The sequence below is a fragment of the Gambusia affinis genome, linkage group LG02, assembly GCF_019740435.1.
Source record: "Gambusia affinis linkage group LG02, SWU_Gaff_1.0, whole genome shotgun sequence".
In the NCBI taxonomy this organism is placed as follows: domain Eukaryota; kingdom Metazoa; phylum Chordata; class Actinopteri; order Cyprinodontiformes; family Poeciliidae; genus Gambusia; species Gambusia affinis.
The window spans coordinates 12125917-12153778 of record NC_057869.1 but is presented as its reverse complement, the minus strand read 5'-3'; the positions used below and the strand labels follow the sequence as shown (position 1 = coordinate 12153778).

The window sequence follows — 27862 nt, the reverse complement described above, 5'->3', positions numbered from 1 at the left end:
TATTATTATTATTATTATTATTATTAGTTAGTTAGTTAGTTAGTTAGTTTGTTTTTTAATATGCGAAATTCGTCAAAAATATGCAACGATTAATGTTCATCTTGTTTTTTTTCATCGCATGTTGTTCATTATTTCCGATAAAAATCTTGTTCGATCGATTACATCGACTCTCGACTAGTTGAGTCTGTCTCATGGGGAAATCGGAGCAGGCGGAAGACACGTGCAGGTACTGAACTCTGCTGTTATGTCTGTTTTTAGACGGCAATAAATAAGTTAAATAAAAAATTGTGAATATCTATTCATGCAATTGATGAATATCGAGAGAGAGAGAGGTTTTATATTTATCACTTATAGGAAGCTAGAGGTGAGTGAGCTGAAATACTGACTCTTACAGATGTAGCTTTCCTTTTCATACAAAATATATTCGTGGCCATTCACGTTTATGTTTGCTTAATAAATGTCTTACAAGATTCTCTGATGATTTTAGCCGATCGTCAGTTTTTTGCACTTTATTTTCATATCTTTTCGCTTATTGGTGCCTTGTCCTCGTCGTGTCCTTCTGCAGCCATGGCTGCTATTTACTCAGGAATCCACCTGAAGCTGAAGAGTCCACAGACTCCGTGGGAGGACAGGCTGAAGCTGGCCCGGTTTGCGTGGATCTCCTCCCAGTGTCTGCTGCCCAACAAAGAGCAGGTATGAACACATGAATGTTCACATGGCTGCTGTGGGACACGATTCAATCAGACACAATCAATAAATTAAAATATAGTGACATACAATTTCTGGATTAAAAAATGTCATTAGTTTTATGTAAACATACATACCATAAAATAACAGTAATAAATATAATAGTGAAAATAAACACTTTTTAGATCATTTGTATTGTTTTTATCTCCAAAGTTTAAGAATTTACCTTGAAAATGTTTGAATTCAAACTGTGAGAAAAACGTATGAATCCTGATAAAACTCTAATTTCTTAATATGCATATGTAGTTACAGCTCAAACTTTTAGGCCAGGTCACTGACATAATACTGGGTGCTCCAGGATGTAGCTTTAGCTTAGACCATAAGCTAACTAGCTTTAGCATCCACAACATTCTCATGTTTTCTCATGTTTCTTCATCTGGACTTGTTTTGCACGCAGGTTTTGTTGGACTGGTGTACCCACGCCCTGACAATCTGGCACAGTAAGAAGGTGGAGTTCTCCCAGGACGTCCTGGAAGGCTTGTGGTGCTACCTGGATGAAGTAGTTCACAGCAGGAAGCTGCATTCCTTCATCAAGGAGGGGAAGACAGTAACTCTGAGGCTCAACATGGCGCAGGTGTGTAAGCTGTTCAGTTCAAACACCAAGGCTTACTAGCTTTAGCATGGGCATGATTGACAGCGATAGGACCCGCCTCCTGGCTCGGATTGGTTGCTTCTAGTTAGCACTGGGAGAAGACAGAGGAGCTCGATTTTTTGTTTTGTTTTGTTTTTTCACAGATCATCATGACAAAGTTACAGTTTCAACAAATCTGTAAAAATATTTTCATTTTTTATAAAAGGTACATATTGCAGCTTTAATGCTCAGTTTTCTCTGTTTCCTTCAGCTGCTGCTCGACCTCCTGCAGGACTGCACACACGGCCGCCCACCGGTGGCTCTGCCCACCATACTGAGCGTGTGTCGGGGGATTCTGTCTTCTTCTGCCCTTTCATCTGTGTTTACCACAAAGTATGAACTGATGGTCAGCCTGCTGGCCAAGTCCTGCTTGTTGGCCTGCCATGAGATTCAGACGCAGTCGCACACAAAACGACAAAAAGATGAAACTGAGTATCTACAGGTGGAACCTGACTCCGATCTGATGATCACTGATGAGTCTAAGAAAGACAAACCCTCTTCTAATCTGTTTGAAGTCTTGCTTCAGGTGCTGGTTTGTTATTTATCAGTGCAGCGACAACAAGCCAACCCGAACAGAGTCTTCACTCTGGTCACCAACCAGCTGGTCCAACCTTTAGTTTTGCTCAGATTCTTGCTGACTTCTCAGGAGTTTGCTCCTTACACACACCTTCATGTCCGGCAGCAGCTGCGCAAAGATGTCCGCCTCAAGATCGACTCCATCCTCCAGTTGGCTCTGTTCCCCTCCGAGCAAATGGCATCCTACAAGGCAGAGCTCCTCCCAGCCAAAGAGGATTCTGGGAAACGTGGTTCAGGTGGGACGAAGGGTCCTCTTAAGCCTGTCGGCGCTTTGCTTTCCAAACTGGACGCTCAAGATTACTGCGAGCCGACTCTGCGCTACTCGGTGAAGTCCGACGCCTCGTCTCTGATGTTCAGGTTCTTTCTGGAAAGCTACGGGAAAGGAAAAGGAGAAAGCGACGAGGAGCGGGGGATGTTGTGTTTCTATTTTTTAGCGAGACTGGTGCCGATGTTGGATCTTCAGCTTCATGGAGGCTCCGCTGAGCAGAAAAGTCCTCCGGGTTCCCCACAGAGCTGGAGCCAGGCCCTGCAGACTGCCGAGTCGCTGCTGACCCAGGCTCTGTCCGCAGACATCTACAACATCGCTGCAGACAGGATACGACACGGGGAAGTCCAGCTCAGGTTCTTCAGAACCGTGGCCCAAACACTCCTGAATGAAGCTCAACCGAGGTAACATCTCATTTTAACAGTTTATGAAGTTGTTGTTTTTAAAAAAAATGTATTTGTAATACAGGTGTGCGGCTCCAACTAACGACTATTGTAGTGATTGATGCATTTATTGCCTATTCTGATGATTAATGGGGAAAAATTGAAGTTAACCACTTAATCCAGGGATGTCCAAAGTGTGGCATGGGGGCCATTTGCAGCCCTATGAATGATCCTGTTTGGCCCCGGGAGGAATTTTTTACAGAAAAATAAAATGTTTTCAAACAATTTTTTTAGGTACAAGAGAAAATATTTTTTTTTATTGACAATGTTTCTGTTTTCATCGATTACACTTAGGTCTGTTTTACTGGGCGATAAATTGTCCCAGAAGTTTTTGAGATGAACGATAATATTGTTGTTTTGAGAGAAATTTCAAGTAATATTATAGTAATGCAAGAACCCATTCAAACTGGAAGACACATTAAATATGTCTATAGAGAAAACCAAAAACAACAAATAAAATGAACTATGAAGTCGCTGTAAACATAAACGTCCTTCAAAAGGACCAGACTCAAGACTTTTGTCGCCTAGTTTCTGGTAGAAAGAGAGAAAAGAGAAAAACAATAAATCATGAAAATGAAAATTATTGAGCTCATTTTAATTCATCTTACATTTAATTGATTTATTGTTTATTGCAACAGGGATAATTACACCTGGCTAAAAGCAGGAAGTCCTGCCCAACTTATTTAGCAAATCAGAAAATAATAGGAGAGATAAAATGATGACAAGAACCCAGAAAGGTTTTGGAAAATATCAGTATTATTTACTACAGCTGCTGTTTAAGACCCTGATTATATTTTAAATCAACAATGATTTAAAGATTCATTTTCTACAAAAATTTGACTGCTTTGCTGTATAAAATATTGTTTATGTAATACATTATTGAAGAGATTAAAACAACAGATGTTTTTGTTCTTTTAGGTTTTATTAAGAAACAAAAATTGTAGTTTTGAATGATCTCAGCTTGATCACAAAATGTTTGGACACCACTGGCTTAAGCCTTTTTGTACAATATTAGAAATATATTAAAATATGCAAATAATAAGCTGATTCGCTTCCTTTTTTAAATAATTAAACATTTTATTGCCTGAAATGCATTTGGTGTGTGTTCAGAGCTAAAGGTGGTCCAACAATATAAACGTGTGTGTGACCTTTTCTTTATTTTGTGGTGGCGTTTTATTTTGGCGAGACAGTGTGTAACATCATAAACGTGTCTGTTTGCCTTCTGCTTGCTAATGAGAACAAAGAGACACTTTTCTGCTGTTTGTCTGAACTCTGCTGGAGACTTGAAGCAGGAAGGAGTCCAGACAGGAAGAGACATTAAAACAGGATGAAAGTGAAAAAAACTGCACCTGTTGGGAAAAACACTCAGCAGATGATGCAGGCGAAAATATAAAGTGGCCAAATAAGGATTTTCTGTGTAAGGTTTACTTTTTGCATCTTTAGTTTTCATGTTTGTATCAGGTTAACTGGTTTTGTTGTTTTGAATGTCAGCGTACCGTCGTGGTACCGGTGTCTAAAGGTGCTGCTGAATCTCAACCATCTGATTCTGGAGCCGGATTTGGAGCATCTGCTGTCCTCGGCCTGGGTAAACGCTGAGAACATGGAAGCACAAGTTCAACGCGCCAGACAGGTTAGAGCTTTTTACAGGCCGTTTTCCCTCTTCCATTCTGGGATATGCATCTAAAAACACACAATCAATGGTATTTTTACATTGATGTAGACAAATCTGATGTGGTTTGTCTTTAATCTGCCAAATCACAGCTTGATAACTTTTTACCCGTCAGTATTTTCACAACAAAAGCACAAAATCTTACCCAGTATTTTTTGTCTACTTGTAGTGCAAATAGGGGAGAACAATCAATCAATATCAATAAATAACGTGATCAATATCTATCATTGAACCGCACAGGATTCTGGGAGATGTGGGCAGGGGAAAGGCTTAAGCTGCTCAACATCTCACAGCCAGCTGAGCAAAGTTAGTGGAATCGAGTAGCTCTCTCACTCTTTGGTTACCTAGCAACGACTAGCTCACTCATTCTTTGGTTACCTAGCAACAACCTGCTGAGTAACTGTGGCAGCTGCAGTTTAAGGTTTCATCTTAGAACGACTTGGAATGAAAACTGTGGACAAAACAGGAAACGTCAGACAGTTTGGTAGTATCTCAGATAACTAATCAATACTTATCGATATTGACTCATATGAGAAGCTTATATCGTGATAAGTTTTCCAGCCATCTCATCCAGCCTTGGACGTCTTGAAATAAGACAAAACTAACTTTTACAAGTGAGCTTGTTTTAACTCAGTAATTATTTAATTTTGATGAAAACGTTCTAGATCCTCTAGCAGATTATTTCACGCAAAACATGGGAAAATGCTGTTATAAGTGAAATAATCTGCCAGTGGGACTAGTACTTTTTAAATCAATAGTAAGGAATTATTGACTCAAAACAAGCTCCTGAATTAGTTACTTGTAAATTAGTTTTGTCTTCAACTGCACTAAGATGTTTGCACTAGAAACTAGACCAAAAACACTTTGTAAGATTTAGTGTTTTTTGCAGTGTAAATTTGAGCTATCCTCATCCTATGCTACATCTAAAATGTTGAAAATAAGCTCCTTGTTTTTGCTCAGAATAACAGCTGTGTTTGTGTCTGTCCAGCTGATGGTGAGCGCTCTCCTCCGGACCTACGCTAAGCTGCGGCAGCTGCCTCATCTCTTCTCTTCGCTGCTCTCTGTGATCTGCCAGCCGGCTCCGGACCAGCGCCGCCCTCCTCTGCTCTCCGAAGGCGTATCTGCTTCTCTCAGGTTTTGTCTTCTGGACTCGTCGCCTTCTCAGGCGCTGGAGATTTGCTCGTTAGTGTTACAGAACGTCAGGAGCCATTTACTGCCCGACTTGGTCAACGAGGAGTTAGATGAAGAGGAAAGGGAGACAGACGGACGCCAGAAGAAAGAAGCTGCGTCTCTGAAGCTGTGCTGCCTCTGTCAGCTGCTTCATGTCGTTTTGTTCAACCTGAAAACTCTCGATAACTCGTCTCCGCTTCTTCTCGTCAGGCGGAGTGAAGCCTTCATGCAGGAGATGCAGGAGATGATGAAAGATCTGCTAAATATGTCTTTAAAATCTGCTCCAAAAAAGCGTAAAAAGAAAGCACTGGAATGGGAACAGAAGACCCAGGAGGCCATTCTTCTGCTCAGATACACCTGGGTGGAAGTGGACGCTCTCTTCCACATCCACTGCAGCAAATACACGTCAGTGGATTCATTCCTGACTGCTGAGGACGGGACTGAAGGGTCTCCGCTGCTAACCCACCTGGAGGCACTGATATCAGGTGCGATCCTACCGACTCGTCTCCATCCGACTCCGTCCTGCAGCCCTGTGAGCTGCTTGCTGCTCAAACTCCTCACCCTGCAGCAGATGAAGAAGGTTTTACTGGACAGAGCCTTACTGGGTGAAAGCAGCAACACCGCCCTGCTAAAGACGGCGGTCCGGTTTATCGTGGCCAAGTCGGAGTTTGAGGAGGAACCCATTGGAGACGATGTGTGGGACGGTCAGATAGGCGGTGTGAACGTCAGCACTTACCCTGCTGCTCACTGGTTTGTTGTTGTGTCAAACTTGCCTCTACTTGTTCTCCACATGAGCGAGGAAAACGTCAGAGACGTAGCAGACGTGTTGGTGGACTCGTTGATGCACAGAGACGTGGAACGGTCCGGAGATCAGCTTCCTGGATGTCTGAGTTTCTCCTCCGTTTCCTCGCAGCTTGCTCTGAGCAAAGTTTTCCCAGAGCTGCCGTCGATCTTCTCTGCTACAGTTCGCTCCATCGTTCGGCGGATCATCGGCGTTCTCAAAGTGGGTCTTACACCAAAACGTAAACCTTCATTTGTGATGGTTTATGAGAAAGAAACCGGATCGGTTCCTTCTGGATCAGAGCCTGTGTTCTCGCCGCTGGTCGCTGAGGCTGTAGTTCAGGATATCTCTGCGTCTTTTAAAGCTGGAGAGGTTTTTGTTCTGCTGACAGACACTCAAACCAAGGAGCTCCTCAACTTGATCCAGATCTTATTCAACCTCAACCCAGACGGGATGAACTCTGAGGATCTCTCCTCCGTCTTCCTCCTCCTCTTCTTCACGTTTACCTCCACCTCTGTGCGCCCAGAGCCTCCTGAAACTGGAGGGGACGCTCTGTTCTTCGGGAAGCTGCTCCGAACTCTGACTCGCCTGCTGGAGGGAATCGGCTTCCCGAGTGTTTTGAAGCTCGTCCACGGCGGGACTCTTCTTCAGACTGCTCTGGCTTCTCTCCTGCGGCGCTGCAGAACACCTGCAGTCATAATCACCTCTGATTGGCTGGAATTAGTCAGCGTGGCGCAGGGCTTCATAAAATCATTAGTTCAGCTTATAATAACCAGAAATAGCAGCGTTAGACTCAACCTGGAGCAGGTTGCTTCCTACTTGACCAATAAGGAAATCTTAAATGACCAGCCCGGTTCTGGAGCGTCCATGTTTGTCCATCTTCTTCTGGCTTCTCTGACTTCCTTCTCCCAAGCAATGTTGTCTAATTTGGGAAGAAACAAAGCAATAGATCAGACTCTAACAGAAATACTCACTAGGGTCACTTCTTTGCTGGGACCAACAGTGGAGTCTGCTCTGAAGCCCCAAAGTGTCTTTTCCGAGGCAGTAGCCCAGCCGGCCAGCGCCCTCGGTCAAGCCTTTGTTGTAGAAGTTGTGACGGTGATGCTGCGGATTGAAGTGGCATCACTGGAGAACAACGGTACGATGACACACGATAACCTTTATCAGGCCATCTGCCAGCAGATCCTGAGAGAAATGAGCTCGGCTCCAAGGCCCATGGACTTCCTGGTGTGCTCGCTGCGTTTCCTGTCAGCGTTTTATAAAGCAATGGAGAAGATGAGAGGGCAAGGAGAGGAGATGGAGGAGCTCTACGTTCAGATCATCCAGAATGTGGACCACCTGCTGAAAGGTAAATGGAACAAACAGTAAAATCTTATATCAAATGTAAATTCAAATGCATAGAATCGTTGAATAACAAAAGTTAACGACTGAAGGCTCTTTTTTTTTTTTATTGCAACTAACAAACTCTCATCTCATGGTAATACTTTAGAATGAGATGTACTTTATTGATCCCCAACAGAAAGTTGATTATTTGTTGACAAACTAGTCCATCTAAAGTATTAAAAATTTAACCATAAGTGATATAAAAAAAAAAAAATAAATTACGTTTGTCATCATACTTAATAAGTCACTAAAGATGACTTTTTATTCTTTCTTGAACAGGTTAGGATAGATCTGTAGACTGTACAAAACATGCTCACTACATTTTGTGCATAATATAATTCCTAGGTAATGTGATTTTAGCTGGAGTTCCGTTTGGGTTGCTAGGTAACGACGGAGTTCAGCTGGGGTTGCTAGGTAACAGGCGGGGCTTCTCTGGGGTTAGTAAGTGAAAGGGCAGTGCCTGCTGATTTGTGACTTTACACAAAAGGTTTTTTAAGCACTAGAGCTGATTTTAGAAGCAGCTGAGACACAAATGGAAGCACAACAATGTTAAAGCTACTCAATATTAGTAACTTTTATTTATTTCTTTTATTTATTTAATGAATGTGGCCTAATAAATGGGTTTCTGTGCCAAAAGAGATTTGGATAATATGGGAAACAAAAAATTATGACAATGTGTTTTCTAAAGGAGGAACTTCTACTATCGCTTACAAATGCAGTGGTTTTAACATTTATTTTAATTCAAATTGACATGCTTTATTCCAAATGATACCTTGATTATAACATTTTCCGATTACTGTTTTTGGGTTTTAAATTACTGGCTGAAGGCAGACCCATCAGGAGCATTCGACCCTTTAGAACCTGTGCTTCCTAAACTGGGTCTAACGGGCCAAACAAAGCCCTGAAACTGCTAATTTGATTAACATTTTCAACCAAATTAAATATAATCTTCATTCAATCTAGAGGATTGGTTCAGTTTTTTAACAAGTTCAAGAAATTTTTCACAATAGAAGCCAGTTTTAGCCTTATATTTTATTTTAAGTGGAACCGATAGATAATCAGACCCAACTTCTATTCAATCTGTTTCAAGGTTAGTTTATTCCTCTCAAATGTCTAGAAGGCTATAAAAAAGTAGAAAATAATTGACTTCTTGCTTGTTTTCAGCTCCGTGGTTGTCATCTACTGACTCTGCTAAGCTGCAGCCAGAAGTTAAGGACCTGTTGCGCCACCTGGTGGAGAAAAACACCACAAGTCAGTTCAACATGCTCCTGCTGATGATCGGAGAAGGCCTGGATGTTCACAAGCTGAGGGCTGGGAACTGGAAGGTGAAACTGAGCAGAATGAGAGACACCACACATTGGTGGTTTAAATTTGTCTTTTTGTCATTACTGCACATTGCAGCTTCTTAAATGTAATGTTTTGTCATTGATGTTAGACAGAGTTGGTTTTCCACCTGAGCTATTTTAACTGTAAATATCACTGGTATAAATTAGGTAGGCTTTATTTTTCTGTTTTACATTTAATCCACTTTAACTGTTTATTGTCATAAATTGAGATTTTGTGTAATTGCCTACCATTTGATTTGAATACAGATGTATGACTGCAACTAATAATAGTTTTAATAATTCATTATTGATTAATCAATTTAAAAAATGGCAGTTTTTCATTTAACCATGTTAACCTTTGTGCCATTAAAAATTGATAGAATTTGATTCCTTTTAAATAAGAAAATAATGACGTTATCTGAAGATTAATCATTTGCAGCTAAAAAATATACTTATAAGATCAACATGTAAAAAGCTCAACCATTTCTGCTTGACCTATCAGTACAGTGTCTAGCTGATATGTTGACTACGTTTTGGATTAAGTGATTGATAATTAGATAGCAAAAGGTCATATGAGCTTTTATTAGCAGCATTTGAACCAGGTGAAGCTAAAACTTTCCCACTTGAGGAGTTCTGGGTAAAATTTACAGACAAAGTAGTTGTTGTTTTTATCTTAAATTCAAAATATACATATGTTTTTGTACAGTTTTGACTTAATTACTGCTCTGAACGTGCTGTTCTTTCAGTAATTGGCCGTTTTTGAGTTGATATACTCCAGTTAACAATTGATTACTAAATTAAATCCGATTAATCGCTTCAGTCTTACTCTATTATTTCAGAATTGACATTTTCTTTGAAATCTTTGCACTTATAATGTTTCAGATTTTTCAACCTGAAGATCTCTGTTGGAGTGTTTATTTTTATGTATTTGAATGCAAAAGCATACTTTGAGTAGAAGATGCCACGCACTAAAACTTTCCTCAAATATTGAAAAACTCAAGTTATTCCCAGTTTTATGTTTTTTTTCTGTTTTGCAGGAGGTGCTGTCAGCAGTGATCACCGTTGAGCTGCTGTCCAGCTGTCCGCTGCCAGAGACCTGCTCCAAAGCGTTGTGGCTCTTTGCTCCGCAGATCATTTCTGCAATGGTGGTAGGAAAAAAAACAAACACATAAAGTCTGGCTCCTTAGAAAAACAAAATCTGAAGGAATAAATACATTAACCATGTGAGAAAACTACAGCATCCAAAACAAAACCTGAAGGTTGTGAAGATGAGAAACTTTATGAACGTGTAAATTAAATGTTAACATTGGTGCACAAAACGCCACAAAAGCAAACTTTATACAAAGTTTTTTAAATGAAACTGTCTTTGGTGTCACATTAGACAGTAATGCTGTAACAGCACCCTGAAATCACGGCTCAGTACATAATCAGGTTGGTCTGATTTTAGAGAAGAAGAAGAGGAAGTAAAAGTAAAAATATAAGTCATCACAAAATGACACAAAAATATCAACCTCTTCTGAAATATGGTTGCTGTGACTTTTATATATGTATATATTTTTTTATTTCTTCTGTGCCTTCTGTACATGTAGAGTCGACTATATTGAACATTGGGGTTAATTTGCAGATGGTTTCCCATAGATGACATATAATAAATAATTAAAAGTTTTTCATAGATAGGTGAGTAACTAGAAGGTAGAAGAAGTGAAACTGCACCAGGAAGAGATGTTAAATATGAGGATGGATTTTATACATGAGCTGTTTTAAATCTTTTACTTGAAGTCAAAAGCGTTTAGTTTCCTCAGAAGGTGAGAACTTGGACTCTTTTTGTTGATCTGGTTCACATGCTGAGTAAAGAAAAAGAGAGACTCTTCTCCAGGTCTTTGCCGAGGTATTTAAAAGACTGAACCTGATCCAGTGGCCGGCCAACGTGATAACCAACATGTAAACATGACCAGGTCATGTTGACGAAACACTCTGCAGTGTGGATGAAGTTAATGAGGAATTAAGACTTAAATGTCCTTAAACATGCTGTTCCTAAGTAGTTAGACATTCAGAATAAGAATACATATATGTAACAGGGTTTTATTTTAACATTATAAATGTGAGGTTTGTCAAAATGTGCTTATTTATTCTTTGAATCTATATTGTTTAGTCAAGTTGTTGACTATATATATATATATATATATATATATATATATATATATATATATATATATATACTTCTCCGCCTTTTTTTAGATGGTTGCTGTTTGTAATTATATATATATATATATATATATATATGTATATATATATATATCCCCGTTTTAGATGGCCTGTCCCCGGAAAAGTCCCTGATGTTAGCGTTTTATAAATGAGAATGATGATGTCTCTTCACACCTAGCAACGGTTGCTAAACTGACTCAAGTGTATAGATGGAATCTAGTCTGTTATGACATCACAGAGTCTTGTATGACATCACAGAGTTTTATCTGGATTTCAGGCAACAATTCTTTCATTCTGCTACTTTCTTCAAGAGAGACAGCTGGTGAGAGATCGAGATAGTTTGCGGTTCAAACAAAATAGTTATTTAATTTGCACATCCAAGAAGCCATGAGCAACATAAAGAATCAAGAGACTCATGCATTCCCGTTTTTTTCCGGGGACATGATCGCGCCAATGATTGAGAAGTTTTTTTGGTCCATTTCATTGGAACAGACCCTGGATTTGGCCACGGGGAAGCCTGATTGCAACACCAAGTCCAGCTTGAAGGAACTGCTTTTAAACCTAATCGATGAATGTTGCACTTTCATTCTCTGCAATATCCCTAAGCAGGGCATCAGAGTCCAAGAGGTGGACACGATCTTGGGCAATGTGCTGCTAACATCATTTTCAGACACACTTCAGATTTCAGGGAAGGTTCATCCCAAGAGCTTTGAGTGTTTCAACGAGTTATTCCTTAAATACGTCAAGGAATCGTTAAAATCTGTCTGCTCCACACATGATCCAGAAACTTCTGTGGTACGCTACATCTCTTGGTCAGATGCAATGGATTCCATCCTTCCACACGCACTCCAGCTGATAGAGGAACTGTTGGCATGTCGCTGTAAAGAACATCGTCAGACAGAACAAAAAGAAGACCAGCAACAGAGAAAAGACATCCATGAGAACTTAGACTCTGAGGTGGCAACAGACGAGACAGATGACAGCAGTCCTGTTTCTGAGAACGAGGAATCAGATCTGAAGATGGTGGATGAATTCATTTTGGAAGAACTTTCAAAGATCACTAGTGTTAATGATTGGATGTCTAATGAGAGCGAACCAGATATACAAATGGTGGATGAATTTATTGCGGAGGAGTGTTCAGATCTGACAAAGGCAACTCATCTTACGTCGAAGGAAAAGGAGTCATATCAGGAAATGATGGAAGCCGTAATCTCTGAGGTGGTGCCAAAAGCTAATGAAATGAAAAAGTCAATCTCTGACCAACACCATTTAGAGATCCCAGGTAATTCAATGGATGACCTTCAACCCACTGAACACCAAGAGTCTAGAGATCAAGCTGCTCCTCTAGCCATTGAACAACACAACAACAAAGCAGCTGGAGTCAAAATGACAAAGAACCTTGAAATATACAGCAAAGAACAATGTAATAGAAATTCACTTGAACCAGAGGATGAAGAAACGACAGTTCCATCAGTGGAAAATGTAATTTCGGAAGAATCAACCCACTCAACAGGCAGACAGTTAGTTGATGCAGCGCAGGAGTCAGAGGTTACCACAAAGATTGCTGAACCGCTGCCAGTTGCAGAGGAGGAGGAGCAGCAGTCATCCATTATGCTGCTTGTTAATGCAGTTCTTCTCAAGGCCATAACCAAATCAAGAATAACATGCAAGTACGATCACCTCCAAACCGTCATAGAGAGGATGTCCGAGAAAATCTGTGCCGAGGTCAACATGCAAGAACTGAAGGACATTCAAAGTAATCTGAACAATTTCAGCAAGGACATACTGAGAGCAGTTTCCAAAAACGTAGGCTGCTCAGAAAAAGATGTTCTCCTGCTGTTGGGTGTGAACAGTTCACCAGTAGAAGAGGCTTTGATTTCCATTTGCACAGAGAAAATAGTGAAACCAGCCAAAAAACCCAGCCTCATTAAACGCTTCTGGGCCTCTATATCCAAGACTCTTACCAAGAAATTGTAGAGGAATATAATTATATTAATTGTTAAAAATTATGTTGTTTGGTTGGATCGCACTAAGATAGGTTTTAACCTAAAAGTGCAGTTTTGTGATATAAATCCCAGTGTTTTTTTAAGTAAATGGCTTCCTGAAGAGACCTATTTCACATGGGAATGTTTAAAATCTTGAGCAGTAATTGTGTTTGTGGTGATATGAATGCCGTTACCTAAGTAGCAATAGTTTTTCACCATCATTTTTTCATCATTACCACAATAGTTCCTCAAAATATTTTGATAAAATTCTACATCCTTGTAGCCTACCCCCATGTAAAACATTTAACTTTCATTTGTTCATAAAATCCAAATTGGTAGATTAAAATGGTGGCCATCTTTTCTTCAGTGTCTGTGGTTGTGACAGTTTCGTTAATAAATTCTGTATTATTATTATTATATAGTTATTATTATAGTTATTCAAACTTCTGTTTCACTCAGGAATATACACTCATGAGTTCAGAAATCTGGTGTAAAATCAGAAAAATGAGGCTTTATTAAGAACTTTTTAAGGTGAAGTCTGAAAAATGATTAAAAATCTTGCTGACTGAGTTTCTTTGGGGGCTAGACAGAAGTAAAACCACACAGAAAAGCTTTGTACAACACCACGGAAATAACTGACAGGACTCTCAGATCAGCAGTTTTACTGTCTGTGTACTGGAAACGCAGAAACTATTTTAAATGACACAGCAACTAAATGACCTAAAAGTTTTTGTGAGTGTGTGTGTGTGTGTGTGTGTGTGTGTTCATTGACCTTTTCAACTGAAATACAGACACAAATCACGTAGATGGCATTTAAGAGATTATGCTTTTTGATGCTTTAGGATGGTGTAATCCTTTTTTTAGCTGTGTAAATAAAGTAAAGAGGATGCCTTGACTGCTGAATATTTTTCTTTTATTCATTTTTTTTTTTTTTTTACAGTTCTTGTCTCGTTCTGTGTTGCAGTTCTTGGCGAGATCCGCCAGCCAGGACCTCGCTCTGACCCTTCCTTTTACCGTTCCCACGGTGACGGCGCTGACGTCACTGTTGCGCCAAGGCGAGGGACGCATTGCCAACCCTCAGCATGTGATTCTGGTTCTTGGAGCGCTGCAGTCGCTGCCTCTCGACCACCTGAACCCAAACGTTTACCACTCTGCATTCCTGGCCATCCATGAGGCGCTGTTCGCCATCATCAAATGCCATCCCCAGGTAGACGGACACAAAACTCTGTTTATTGACTTTAAGGAATAAAACGAGTTATCAGGTAGAGCTAGATAATATGGCTTAATAGTAAAATCTCTTTCTTACCAGATCTGGTTTCTGATTTTAACTTTGACAGATTTTTTTTCTTCTTCTTCTTCTTTTTGTTCATTTTAATTGGTGGCTTTTATTTAATTCATCCCTTCTGTTCCACGACTGACTATGAAGGTCAAGCTATGAGAATTTTTGTTTAATTACAAGAATGCAGTCGTCATAATAGCAGATAAATTACAAGAAAATGTCATTTTAATGAGAAAGCAGCTCGATTATCCGGATCTGACGTTACCACCTCAGTTCACGTGGTTCTTTCTAGAAAATAAACAGTTGTTTGTACTATCAAATTCACATTTTTCACATTTGTAAACATACTTTTGGCTCTCAACTGCTTCTAAAAAAAAAAAAAAAAGAAAAAAAAAACCATCCAGTCTGTTTTTGGTGTCTGGAAAATTTGCCATTTTAAAAAACTCTAGAATGTAGCATCAGAAATCAGCAGGCAGTGCCCGTTACCTAGCAACCACAGTAGAGCCCAGGCCATCGCCTAGCAACCTAAACATCAGTACAAAGCAGGGCTGATCTGTTGACTATTTTTTAATTAACCAACTAATAATTGGATGCTTACTAAAATTTTTTATGCAGAATTAAATCAGGTGAAGCCAAATCTGTCACTTGAGCAACTCTGAGTAAAACATATTTACAGACAAAGAAGGTTATTTTATGCTAAATACAATTTTAGAGTAATTACTGCTCTGTTTGTGTTGTTCTTTCAGCTAATGGCTTTTTTTAAAATCTGTATAGTAAAGTTAATTACTAAATTGGTTGTTTGAAAAATCGATTAATCACGATTAATACAGTTAATCATTTCAGCCCTACACCACATGTAGGGCATTTCAGACCAAAATGCAGCTCGTTGCATTTTGGTCTGGTCCAAAAGGCAATGAGCTGGGCTCAGAAACCTGTGGTAATCTCCGCGTTTCCAAGTAGTCACAAATCAAGTTAGGCCCGCTTTGTTCCCAAGTAAACATTCTGCTGTTAAACTGAACCCACTGCACTATGAGCACCATCTGAAACAATTAGTATTTTGGATGTGGAGAGAATTTCAGATGAAGAAATGCTGCAGGTAGTACAGACCTGTGTGAGTAACTTTATGTTATAAAGACAAACAAGATGGCACACGAGGCTCGCCTCCAAAAGGAGTTTCCACAGTGATGGACTTTCCTCCAAACATTAATGAAGTTGTTGCCAGGAAACAAGGCTGAGCATCTTCCTCCTACAGCAGGGCATAAAGGTTGGAGAAAAGAAAACAGGTCTTTGTTCAAATTTAGTTATCACTTGTGGCTTTTGCACTTTCTAAGCACTAATGAGTTTCTGCATCTAGATTTCTAAAGTTTATATACGTTTAAAACTTTGGTCCCGACTGTGTTGAGTTAAACACTGATGCTGTAAGAAAGTGCCATCCAAACGTTTAACCTTTAGGGCTAAAAGGCCAAAATGATGGCCATTTAATTTTAACAGGATTTGTTTGGATTGTTGCAATATAATTTATATTTATTATTCCTAATGGTTTTTGTATTTGAAATAAAATCTGGCTCATATTTTATACGTTAAACAACATTACTGACGTTTCAAGATTTTTTTGTTAAATTAGAGTTTTCTTTGACTCAGGTCAATAGGGTGTGTTTATGAGAGATATTTTAACTTTAACTAGGCTCTAGTTTGGAAAGTTTTCCACATCTTTTAGTTTCTAGAGGATGTGGAAAACTTTTCAAAGACATTGTTAAAGATAACCAGAGGCGCACCGATTGCAGTTTTCAGGCCAATTGCGATTATTGATCTTTAAAAAGCCTTACCTGCCGATTCCAATCTTTTTTGTCTGAAATGTTGATAAATATAGTAAGAAAGTCGCTGAGTGGGAAACAGTGGAGAAACTGTCGTTAACGGCAAATATGCAGACATGACCTGGTGGGCCGTCAAACCTCTAGAGCAGAAGAGGACGGAGGATGATTTTTAGATCTGCTGAGGTAAATAAGATCGGCTTCGCGTGAATCTGCCCATCACAGATCTCCCAAAATTAAAGAATTCGACCGATAAAATTTTCTGACCGATAAATCGGTGCAGCCCTAATAATAACAGGAGTAAATTATATTGTAAGCAGTGAATTAAAACTCTATTTTTAGTTCATTAAAATTGCTTTTTTTGTGTGGTTCTGGAAATGCTTGAAGTTTACGAACCCTGAGTTTTATCCTCACCTTACAGACAGAACCTGGTCAGATTCACACATCTCTCTTTTTAGAGATTAATCGTTAACATAAGCTTAAAAATGTCTGTGTTTGTGTTCTTGATGTTGAGACTCCGTCTGTACATATTGCTGCATTCTGCATAAGAAGCCAGTCGTTTGCTCTCATGTGTTGGAAGTGAATTTAGGTGCTTTGAATCTATAATATGATGAAAATGTGCTATGTGTTGCCGCTGAGCCCTCAGGACACTCCAGTCAGGAATTTCACTTCCAACCAGAGGATATTGCAGCTCACTACAGTTGTACGTCACCAGCATGGAAACCTTGTGATGTTCACATTTTCAGTTTGCATTTTGCCCCAAAGGCTCAGTTAAAAAGAACATTTTCCCCTTAAACTGAAACATTTAGATTATAACCACACACAATAGCTTTTGTTGTGTTTGTGCTGATAGGATTTTTTTTTAACTCTATAAATTGTTTTTCAAACACAAGAACTGAGCAGAATTGAAACTATGCAGCTGCTATGAATTAAATGGGCCAGGAACCAGTTAAGTGTTGTCAGATGTTTGTGAAGAGAAAATACACCAGAAAAAGAGAGGAGAAGAAACGAAAGCAGAATAATTTTTAAAGAGGAAGAGATGTGGACATGAGGAAGGAAGCTGGAGAAGAAGAGTTAAAGTGGTTGATTGGATCAGGACACAGAACAGGCTCTGGTCCAAAATGCAAAGTGTGGGCGTGTTGCAGAGAGAGGAGACTGTAGTGGGTTGGCATGAAGCATGTTTAAGTCAATGGAAACCACTGCTGAGCTCCAACCTGGGCCGGTGACTTCATCCTGGCCTCGTATATATTCTTCCTGTTGCTCTTTACCTCCATCTGTCACAGCAGGGATGAGCTTACAGCTCGGTTTGGGCCAGCAGGACTCTCTGGGATCATAACTTTAAGTAAAAATACCAACGTTTCACTGTGTCAAAGTATTTCATCTTCTATTTTTTTGTGTGTAGTCCTGGTTTACCAGCTAACAAGGATTTGTTCAAATGAATATTTTCCCACCACTTCTACAAAATCCTGCAAATATCAGTGATATCTCTGTAGCTCTTTAAATTGTTATAGTCTTTAACTGAAGAGGAGAAAAACATTACCACTAACAAAGAACAGTGCACTTTGACTTGTCACGATAACGTTGTACTGGACGATAAATCGTCCCTGAGGTTTTATTGCAATAAACAGTAATATTGCTTACAGTGTATTATAAGCCTGGCGGGCCTCCAAGCTTTACTTCTGCCCCCACCAGGCTTAGCATTGTTTATTTGTTTTAGTTTTTTTTTATCATTGCCCTTTTTTAAGGCTTTATTGTTGGTGTTTAGGTATTAATCCTCCAGTCTTTCAGTAATGCATAACTATCAAGTGATACTTTCAAATTTCCTGTCAACATTTTTTAACTCAAAAACACGATTGGCCTGGGCGTGCTGTGGTGGCGTAGGGGATAGCGCAACCCACATTTGGAGGCCTTCAGTCCTCGACGCGGCCGTCGCGGGTTCGATTCCCAGACCCGGCCGACATTTGCCGCATGTCTTCCCCCCTCTTCTTCCCCCTCCTGTCAGCCTACTGTCATATAAGGGACACTAGAGCCCACAAAAAGAGCCCCTGGTGGGGAAAAAAGAAACAAAACACGATTGGCCGCTGGATGAATTAGCAAGTTTTCTGGGGGAAACCCTGTGGATGTTGTGAAACCATTGTTAAATTTGAATAAAAATTTAACAGTGGAACTGGGAGACATTTTAAATATAAAAATAAAAAAACAAACAACAGATAAAAGTAAACAAAATTATCCTTCAAAAAAAGTGATAATTGAGACAGAAGCACAAGACTGACAACTTTTGTCGTCCAGTTTTAGGTATGAAGAAAGAAACAATAAATCATGCAAATTGGAATTATTGAGCTTGTTTTAATTTATGATGTGATTAATTGATTTAATTATTGGGGCAGGCCTAGATCCAGTAAATTATTGCACTTGTGTGTCTCCAGGTGATTTCCAGGGCCGCTCCATCCTTCCTGAATGTCTTCTATCGGCTGGTGTCGTCGATCATGCAGGAAGGTCGGCAGAGAGGAGACACCGATGCAGGTACCTGAACCCGACGTTACTCACACATCGCCTTTCAAACGCAGGAGACATTAAAGGCGACCTATTGCGCTTCTTTGAACAAGTTACAGTTCCTTAAATAAGTTGTTTAAACAAAACATGTTCATTACATTTTTGGCACAAAATCATTCTTAGATATTGAGATTTTAGTCTGATCAGTTCTTCCTATTTTGAGCTGTTTTCGGGCCTCTCGTCACTCTAATTCCAAACAAGCTGCTGTGGGGGCCATGACCCCCACTCAACATTTACACTCCTGGGGAAATGGCTGCAAACACATGCGTAACACACAACCGTACATTTTTGAAAAGCATAAATGGAGCCTCCTGCACAATCAACAACAATGCAGCAAGAATGTTAAGTCAACAACAAAACCCTTGTCTTCTCCAGCAGCCATTGTACATTAAACATGCTGGAGCTCTGTTTGTGTTGCTAGGTAGCAGTGGAGTCCCCACTGATTGTGACTTAACATTCTGGAGGTTTTTGAAATGGCTCGTTTTCTAGACACCAAAAGTCATTAATTTCCTGCCAAGGTGTTTTGTTTTAAAGTGCTTAGGCTATTTTTTGAAGCAGTAAAAATCCAAATGGAAGTATAAAAAGCTGTAAAATATAAATTTAATTTTAGGTGTTTAGATGCAGTTAGTCAGCATGGGGCGTGGCGCTGCTCAACCCCTCGTCAAATGGCACTCAACACAGAGATCTGCTACATATCGTAATATTGTTTAAAAATAGATGAGAAACTTTCCTCCTGTATCTTCAGGCTTTCGTTTTTGTGACCTGGTTTTAAGCCATTTATACATTATTATTTTTAAACACAGTCCTTTGGTAAGCTAGCTGCAGCGTAGCACTTTGCGCTAATGTCACAGCAAATAAACGATTGTTTACTTGCAGTACCTTACAGACCACTGGGGGCGCTCACGGACCACCAGCAGTCTGACTGACAAGCCAAGCAAGAAGAAGAATAGTCGGAGAAATAACTTAAAGGCCACACTTTTCAGATTATCCATCCATGCATTTTCTGGTCCTATTTTATCAATTAAAGTTCATAAATGAATTTATATGCGTAACTCTGTAACTGATTACTGTGAAATGATGAGATGTTCTTCCTGCACAGCATCAGACGAATGTTGAGCTGCTGCTTGAACATGATTTATCCAAACACTGATTCAGGAGTTTTCACTTGAGAGTTTGATGAAAAGCTGTTAGCTGCTGAGGTAAATCATGTCTTCAAGGTGAAATTGTTTCTTTTGATTTGAAACAAGTGAGCTGCCAGTGAATTACTCACACAGTCCTGGTCTGGCCTGTGGTTTTCTGTCCATGCACTTACCGCTGGGCTGCTGCCTCTTTATTCTAGGTAGTCGCAGACACACCGTTGTTTTATACGCACAAGTCAGAGTACGTATGAAACATACTGAGAAAGTATTTTCTAATCTTTTGTTTTATTAAATTTCATGATTTAACCAGCTGTGTTTGAGTCTTTCACTGCGATTTTAAACATTAAAGGACCTACTTAACAAGACTGATACAATTCAGGTGCTTGAAATCCTTGAAAATGCTTGAATTCCAATCAGGTGTTCTCAAGGTTTGAAAGGTGTTTGATTTCTGCATATTCAAAATGCTCAGTTTTATAACAAACTGCATTCAAACTCTTGATTAAAAGCCTAAATCTGGAACACATTTAATAAAAAAACAGATTTTTTTCTCTCACTTCCTGAAATTAAATCAGATTTTTTTTGTTGTAGCTCGGTTTGAATTATCAAAATTATTTCTATTTATTAAATGCAAGAAAACGTGGTGAGAACATGTTTTAGAGATTTTGGTTGTAATTTTCTTTGTGTGTGTTCAAGATCTGTGTGATTGAAATAAATGTTGGCTAATATGTTGTACTTTATATTCTACTGTTGAAATGAGGTGATTTTGTTGAATTAGTGTTTTGTTCACTGATCAATCAGGTGTACAGAGAGGCATTTCAAAACATAAACATTTTTATATTTCAGTTTATCTGCTGTCAAAACATTTTAATGACTATTAAATAATGTAATATATTAGGTATTTTTTGTCCATTTGTATAATTTTTTTATAAAGTTTGGTGCTGGAGAAGTTTTAAAACTTACCTTAAAGTCCTCTTCTTTGACTTTAAGAAGAGGAATCCTCTGAAACCTGATTTCTCAGTTGCTTTAGCTAAAAATACACGTTTCATGTCACTCCACCCAGTTAGAAAGTAAACATGTTTCTTTCTGCCTGCAGGTGCGGACGGTGACGTGTATCTGCAGTGCTCCAGGCTGACGGAGAGGATGTTCTCTCACATCGCTGCCACACCTGAAAGCTTCACTGCATTGCCAGCCTTCATGGTGGCTCAGTACGTCACGGAGCTGCAGAAGGTACTCACTCAACCAGCCGAACACAGAATAACATCTTCTCTGCCTCTAAACAGGAATTACTTGATATATATCTCTATCTTCATGATGTAGTAACAGTTCAGTAGCTACATGCATACATCTAGTGATCTCTGAACAGGTTAGGATACGTCTAACGTCTGAAACAAATCACAAAATCCTTCTTGGGTAATGAGATTTTGTTCTGCCTATTTTCAGCTCCTTTCAGAATGAGATGTTTTTTTGTTTTATTTTCCCCACCAGGGGGTCCTTTTGTGGGCTCCAGTGTCCCTTTTTTATCATAGTGGGCTGACAGGAAAGGGGGAAGGAGAGGGGGGAAGACATGCGGCAAATGTCATCGGGTCCGGGAATCGACGGCCGCGTAGAGGACTGAGGGCCTCCAAACGTGGGGCGCGCTACCCTCTACGCCACCGGAGCACACCCCCAGAATGAGATGTTTTAACTGTAACCTGTAACAATAGAGCAAATACTTTAAACTTCTGCCAACATATTCAACATGTCAGTCATAGAACAGAAGAGAAAATTAAACATCCTTTAAATCCAAGGGAGCTGCTGCTGGCCACACCCCCCACCTCAATGTTTACTCTCGGATCTGAAAGTAGCTGCAAACGGATGCGCAATTGTACAGTGTTATATCTTTGAAAAGCAGAAGTGGAGCCTCCTGCACAACCAACAAGAATGCAGGAAGTGGTTTCTGATTCCTAAGTCGACAACAAAACACTTGTCTTCTCCAGCAGCCATTGTACAGCGACTACAGAGGTAAAACTAACTGACCGAATGGGCTGGAGCTCCACTTGGATTTTTAGGTAACAGCAGAGTGTCCCTTGATCTTTGAAAAGCAGAAGTTGGGCCTCCTGCACAACCAACAAGAATGTAGCTAGTGGTTTCTGATTGGTAAAACCGTTGTCTTTTCCAGCTGCCATTGTACAGCACATTCAGTGGTAAAACCATATAACCAAATGTGCTGGAGCTGCTTTGGTTGCTCGGCGACAGGCGGAACTCCACTGGGGTTGCTAGGTAACAGGCTGGGCTTTGATGGGGTTACTTGGTGAAAATCAGTGCCTGCTAATCTGTGACGTTACTTTCAGTTTTCTTATATGGGTCTTTTTTCAGACACAAAAGAACATGAACCTACGGCCAAATAACAGCTGTGTGTTTTTTTTAAAGTGTTTTCAGAAGCAGCTGGAAGCAAATGGAAGCACTAAAACGTGCAAAATGTGAATTGTGTGTAATAGATCCCCTTTAATAATACAGTACCAAGCCAGCGCCGCCTCATCCGTTATAAGTTTTAACAGACGTTGGAGTCTAGGCAGCAGGATCTCAGCTGATCTGTTCCCTCTGAGCTGAATAACTGAGACGCCGACGCTCTGAGGGAGAGAAGGGAAATATTCCCAGTCGCCAAAATTGTAGATGTTGACACAAGCCACTGAGCGGGCCCAGGATTACTGCTACATTGTGTGCAGGAGTGAAGCTTGAGGCTGGATGTTCCCGCCGTCCGGTGAGTCACGTCTGGCCTCAGAGTGCGGCTGCCGTCTGCTGCCAGGCTGCGTTTAACGCGACGCCTGAATCAGCAGTTTCCATCCCAGAAACACATCAACGCATTGTGAGGAGTTTCTGTCAGACAGGAGAAAACTGGAACATGGAGGTGTTGGGGAGTCTTTAACCAATTCGTTTCAATAAGTAAGAAAAGATTTAGCTAGTGGATTAAAATATAATATTCTCTATGTAAGTTGGAGGTAATTTAATGATCTGTTTTTAAAATCAAATCCCAATATAGGAGCCTGGAGTCACTCTATGGTCTTTATGTTAATCCTGTTCCCCATATTTAAACTAATTGTAGGAGTTTTTCATCTGAAAACAGTAAAACCACAAAAGAGTAAATAGTCAGTGAGTTTCATGGTAAAGTTAATGTTTGTTTAGAAATATCTAAAAAATGCCTTCAGATTTTGTCATCAACATCCTAATATTTGAGTCAGATAATAGAACATGAAAGAAAAGTTCTGTATTTTCCCACAGTGGGAAAATTCAGCATTATGTCGAAGGCTGTGAATTCACACGAAGGTAAAAAATACACATAGAGACTTAAACATTGAGAAAGCGTTCAGCATGGGCAAATTTACAACAGGTACAGTTATTAAAAGAATAAATGTGCAACTGAATCGGGTGATTTAAAGGGAAAAATGCACAAAATGGAAAAAACAAGGTCTGTACAAGAAATGAAAATAAACTGCTAACAGCAGTGATGTATTTATATCCACATTATCTTTTCACAATTTGTCACATTAGAACCATACGGAGAGCATTTTATTCGATAGCTCGATACAAAGTACCGCAAAACTGAAACAGAACAAAAACTAAGCAGAATTTTTCTTTTTTTTTACACATAAATGCCAACTTTACCCTGATAGAAACAAAATCCAGAGCAACCAATTATTTTCAAAAGTTGACAGATTAATAGTCTTCTTGACACCTAATGTTTGCAGCAGATTTTATTTTAAATTTTTACTTAGAAGAAATGGGTAACACTATTTGACGGGTTGTGAATAAGACTGTCATGACACCGTCATAAACATGATATAACAACCTGTCATGACCATGAGTAAGTCTTCATGAATATTTATGACTGTTAGAGACATTAACCAAGAAATCATGATCTGACATAAACTTGTTATAAAAGTATTACTGATTAAACATTAAAAATTATGTAGCTTAATGTTATTAAAGCTAAAGTTTAATCAGTAATACTTTTATAACAAATTTATGTCAGATCATGATTTCTTGGTTAATGTCAAGTTGTCATAACAAAGACGTTTTGAATAATGTCAGCTTTGTATTAAAAGTGTCATGATTTACCGAATGACAACAGTCATAAATATTCATGAAGACTTACTCATGTTTATGACAGGTGTTATGACATGTTTATGACTGTTATGTCACGTTTATAACGGTGTTTTGTCACGTTTATGACGGTGTTTTGTCATGTTTATGACGGTGTTTTGTCACGTTTATGACGGTGTTTTGTCACTTTTATGACTGTTATGTCATGTTTATGACGGTGTTATGTCATGTTTATGACGGGTGTTATGTCATTTTTATGACTGTTATGTCACGTTTATGACGGTGTTATGTCATGTTTATGACAGTGTTATGTCATGTTTATGACGGTGTTTTGTCACGTTTATGACATGTGTTATGTCATGTTTATGACTGTTTTGTCACGTTTATGACTGTGTTATGTCACGTTTATGACGGTGTTATGTCATGTTTATGACGGTGTTTTGTCACGTTTATGACTGTGTTATGTCACGTTTATGACGGTGTTTTGTCATGTTTATGACGGTGTTTTGTCATGTTTATGACGGTGTTTTGTCATGTTTATGACGGTGTTTTGTCACGTTTATGACGGTGTTTTGTCACGTTTATGACTGTGTTATGTCACGTTTATGACGGTGTTTTGTCATGTTTATGACGGTGTTTTGTCATGTTTATGACGGTGTTTTGTCACGTTTATGACGGTGTTTTGTCATGTTTATGACTGTTTTGTCACGTTTATGACTGTGTTATGTCATGTTTATGACGGTGTTATGTCACTTTTATGACTGTTATGTCATGTTTACGACGGTGTTATGTCATGTTTATGACAGGTGTTATGACATCTTTATGACGGCGTTATAACAGTCTTATTCACAACCCGTCAAATAAAGTGTTACTGAAGAAATACACTTATGCATTTCTTCACTGAAAGGTTCTGATTTTAACCTCTTTAATGTTGATTTATTGCAGTTATTAAAATTAACCTGCCTTCTTTACTAGAACCCGTCTTCAAACGATGCTGTTTGCATATTATTTTTTTTTATTGTTTTTTTTTCCCCACCAGGGCGTCCTTTTTGTGGGCTCTAGTGTCCCTTTTTCACAGTAGACTGACAGGAAAGGGGGAAGGAGAGGGGGGAAGACATGCTGCAAATGCCGTCCGGTCCGGGAATCGAACCCGCGACGGCGACGTCGAGGACTGAAGGCCTCCAAACGTGGGGCGCGCTACCCTCTCCGCCACCGGAGCACGTCCCTCTGTTTGCATATTTAGTCTATTTTTAAGTTATTTTGTATTCCAAGACAGGAATAAATGAAATGCAGTTCAATATTATGGAATATTCTTATCACTTAGAAAGCTCAGTTATCATAAAACACAAATGCAGAAACACCAGGAAACACATTAGTGAGTCACACGGGTGAGAAGCTGACACCAGAGTAATAACATAATCATGCATTTGGAGATTCCCTGAACTGCTCATCACATTTCATCAGCTGCTGCTTGTGGTGACACATAACAGGTTGTGTTCCTCATAATGGGAGCCTTGCTGTTTAAATCGCTTGGTACGGGCGGCTCCGAGCAACCGCCGTGCCTCACAAATGGCTGCGTCACGGCGGACGCCACCTGAACCCCCGATGAGTGTAATGTATCTGAGATGAATAAGCAGAAGCTATTAAATGTCCTGCTGCCTCGCTTGTTAGGGTTCACCGACCACGATGATTGTTGTTCGACCAGGGTATGTTGACCTGTCGTTGCAGAAAGAAAAGCTCGCTCTGTTTGCTTGTCTTGCCTTTGTCTCACATGTTGAGCTGCAGCTCAGCCTCGTGCGGATTAAAATATTCACTTTAATAAACAAAATGTGTCTCTAAAAGGAGCTTCAGTGCTGCAGGTTTGTAAATATAATTGTACAGGACTCTGTTCTGGCTTGTACTGCAAAAACACAAAATCTTACCAGATATTTCTGATCTAGGTTTTAGTGCAAATATCTTAATACACTTGAAAGAAGAAAAACAAACTTGCAAGTAAATATTCAGCAAGATATTGGAGCTTATTTTAAGTCAATAATCCCTTAACGTTAATGGAAAATACTGCTTCAATTGGCAGATTGTTTCACTTATAACAACACATTTTCCTCTTGTTGCCAACTGAGCTAATAATTTTTCATCAATATTAAGGAGTCATTTACTCAAAACAAGCTCCTGTATCTTGTTGAAAACATACTTGCAAGTTAATTTGTCTTATTTTAAGCGCACCAAGATATTTGCACTAGAAACTAGACCAGGATTACCTGATAAGATTTTGTATTTTTGCGATGTGCTCTGCATCCCCAGAACCAGAACTGAACGAGGAGAAGCAGCATTCAGCTTATATGCATCACAAAATCTGGAACAAACTTCCAGAAAACTGCAAAACAGCAGAAACACTTTAAGTCTAGACTAAAAACCCACCAGTCCAGTTACTTTTGAACTATAATAAAACAAACATTGACCAACTTATTTGATGTGAATGATTTTGGTGACGGCTCTCATCAAAATGTTTAAGTTGCTGACTGCATGATGTTTTCTTTATAACTTCATAATTTTTTGATTTTCTTATGTAAAACATCTTGCTGCTGAAACGTGCTATGCAAATAAACTTCATTGATTGTTTGAAATGTGAAGGGAATTAGAGCTGAAACGATTAATCGTGATTAATCAAATATTTAGATAATCGTCCACTAATTTAACATTTGATTAAATGACATTTACTTTAAAAAAACTCAACATATTCAGATTAGTTATTCATCCAAAACTGTTTATATATATATATATATATATATATATATGTATATATATATATATATATACTTTTAAGTTAAAATCACTTTTGTCTGTAAATATATTTTACCCAAAACTCCTCACGTGGTGTAGTTTTAGCTTCACCTGGTTCAAATTCAGAAATATAATATAATGCTGTTATTGCATTTTAGGGAATAGAATATTTTTTCTTATTTAAAAAATTATTTAATTATTTGTTCATTTGCATCTCTTGATATATTTCTAATATTTTATAAAAAAGGCTCAAGTGGTTAAATGAAAAACATGTAGAATATGCTTATTATTTTACCTGATTAATTGATTGTCAGAATAATTGATTGAATAATCGGTTCCTAAGGTAAGCCTTAGTTGCAGAATAAGTACAAAGTAACATTAATTACCCACTTTAGTGTTTGTCATAGATTATGTAAAAGTTTGATGTAATCTCAAAATATTGAGGAAACATGAATGAATACTTTATCAGCAAGATGATGAAAATCAGAGGCTATTAAAGTGTTTCTGTAAGGAAATGTGAAAGCAGGGAGTAATAATTTTTATTATAACAAAAATTAAACTTCATAAAGTGAATAAAATGTCTGATTTATGAAGCGGAAACCTCTCTGTGCCTCATTATCTCCTCCTCCGTCTCTTCTTTCCCTTTAATCTGCACACTTTCTGGCTCTGCAGGTCACCCTGCGGCCAGACGTGAAGCTCCACCTGACGGAGGGCGTCTACTGCGTCCTGGACCTGTGCCTGGAGCCGGACGTCAAGCTGCTGAGAGCCGGGCTGAACGCCGGAGTCAGAGAGGTGTTCAACGAGCTTTACAGCAACTACACCCACTACCACAAAACACAGAGGCAAGGAGAGGACAAGTACAGCGTCTGACCCGAAACCACCGGATCCGAAGGGATCATGATCAAAGCCACTGAAGACTTTAGTTGAGCTGAAAATTAACTGCTTAAGTTTTCTTTCCTATCATGAGTTTCATAAATCTGTGTGCTTATTTTGTTTATAAGGTTTTATACTCAATGCAAAAATATATTTATGAATACAT

At 39.1% G+C, this 27862-nt stretch overlaps 1 protein-coding gene across 2 annotated transcripts; it reads left to right on the top strand.

Annotated features, from left to right (window-relative positions):
* Window positions 1-167: 167 nt before the first annotated feature.
* urb2 (URB2 ribosome biogenesis homolog) lies at window positions 168-27862 on the top strand. 2 transcript variants are annotated; one of them, XM_044136034.1, is made up of 12 exons: window positions 168-226; window positions 566-693; window positions 1145-1321; window positions 1590-2623; window positions 4154-4292; window positions 5320-7630; window positions 8830-8990; window positions 10028-10138; window positions 14145-14387; window positions 18697-18793; window positions 21056-21189; window positions 27496-27862. In XM_044136034.1, exons 2-12 carry the CDS (start codon window positions 568-570, stop codon window positions 27691-27693), a joined length of 4731 nt encoding a protein of 1576 aa, XP_043991969.1. In that variant the 5' UTR covers window positions 168-226; window positions 566-567; the 3' UTR covers window positions 27694-27862. The 2 variants fall into 2 exon arrangements, with proteins under 2 accessions (XP_043991969.1, XP_043991979.1); XM_044136044.1 differs by lacking the exon at window positions 168-226 and adding an exon at window positions 233-364.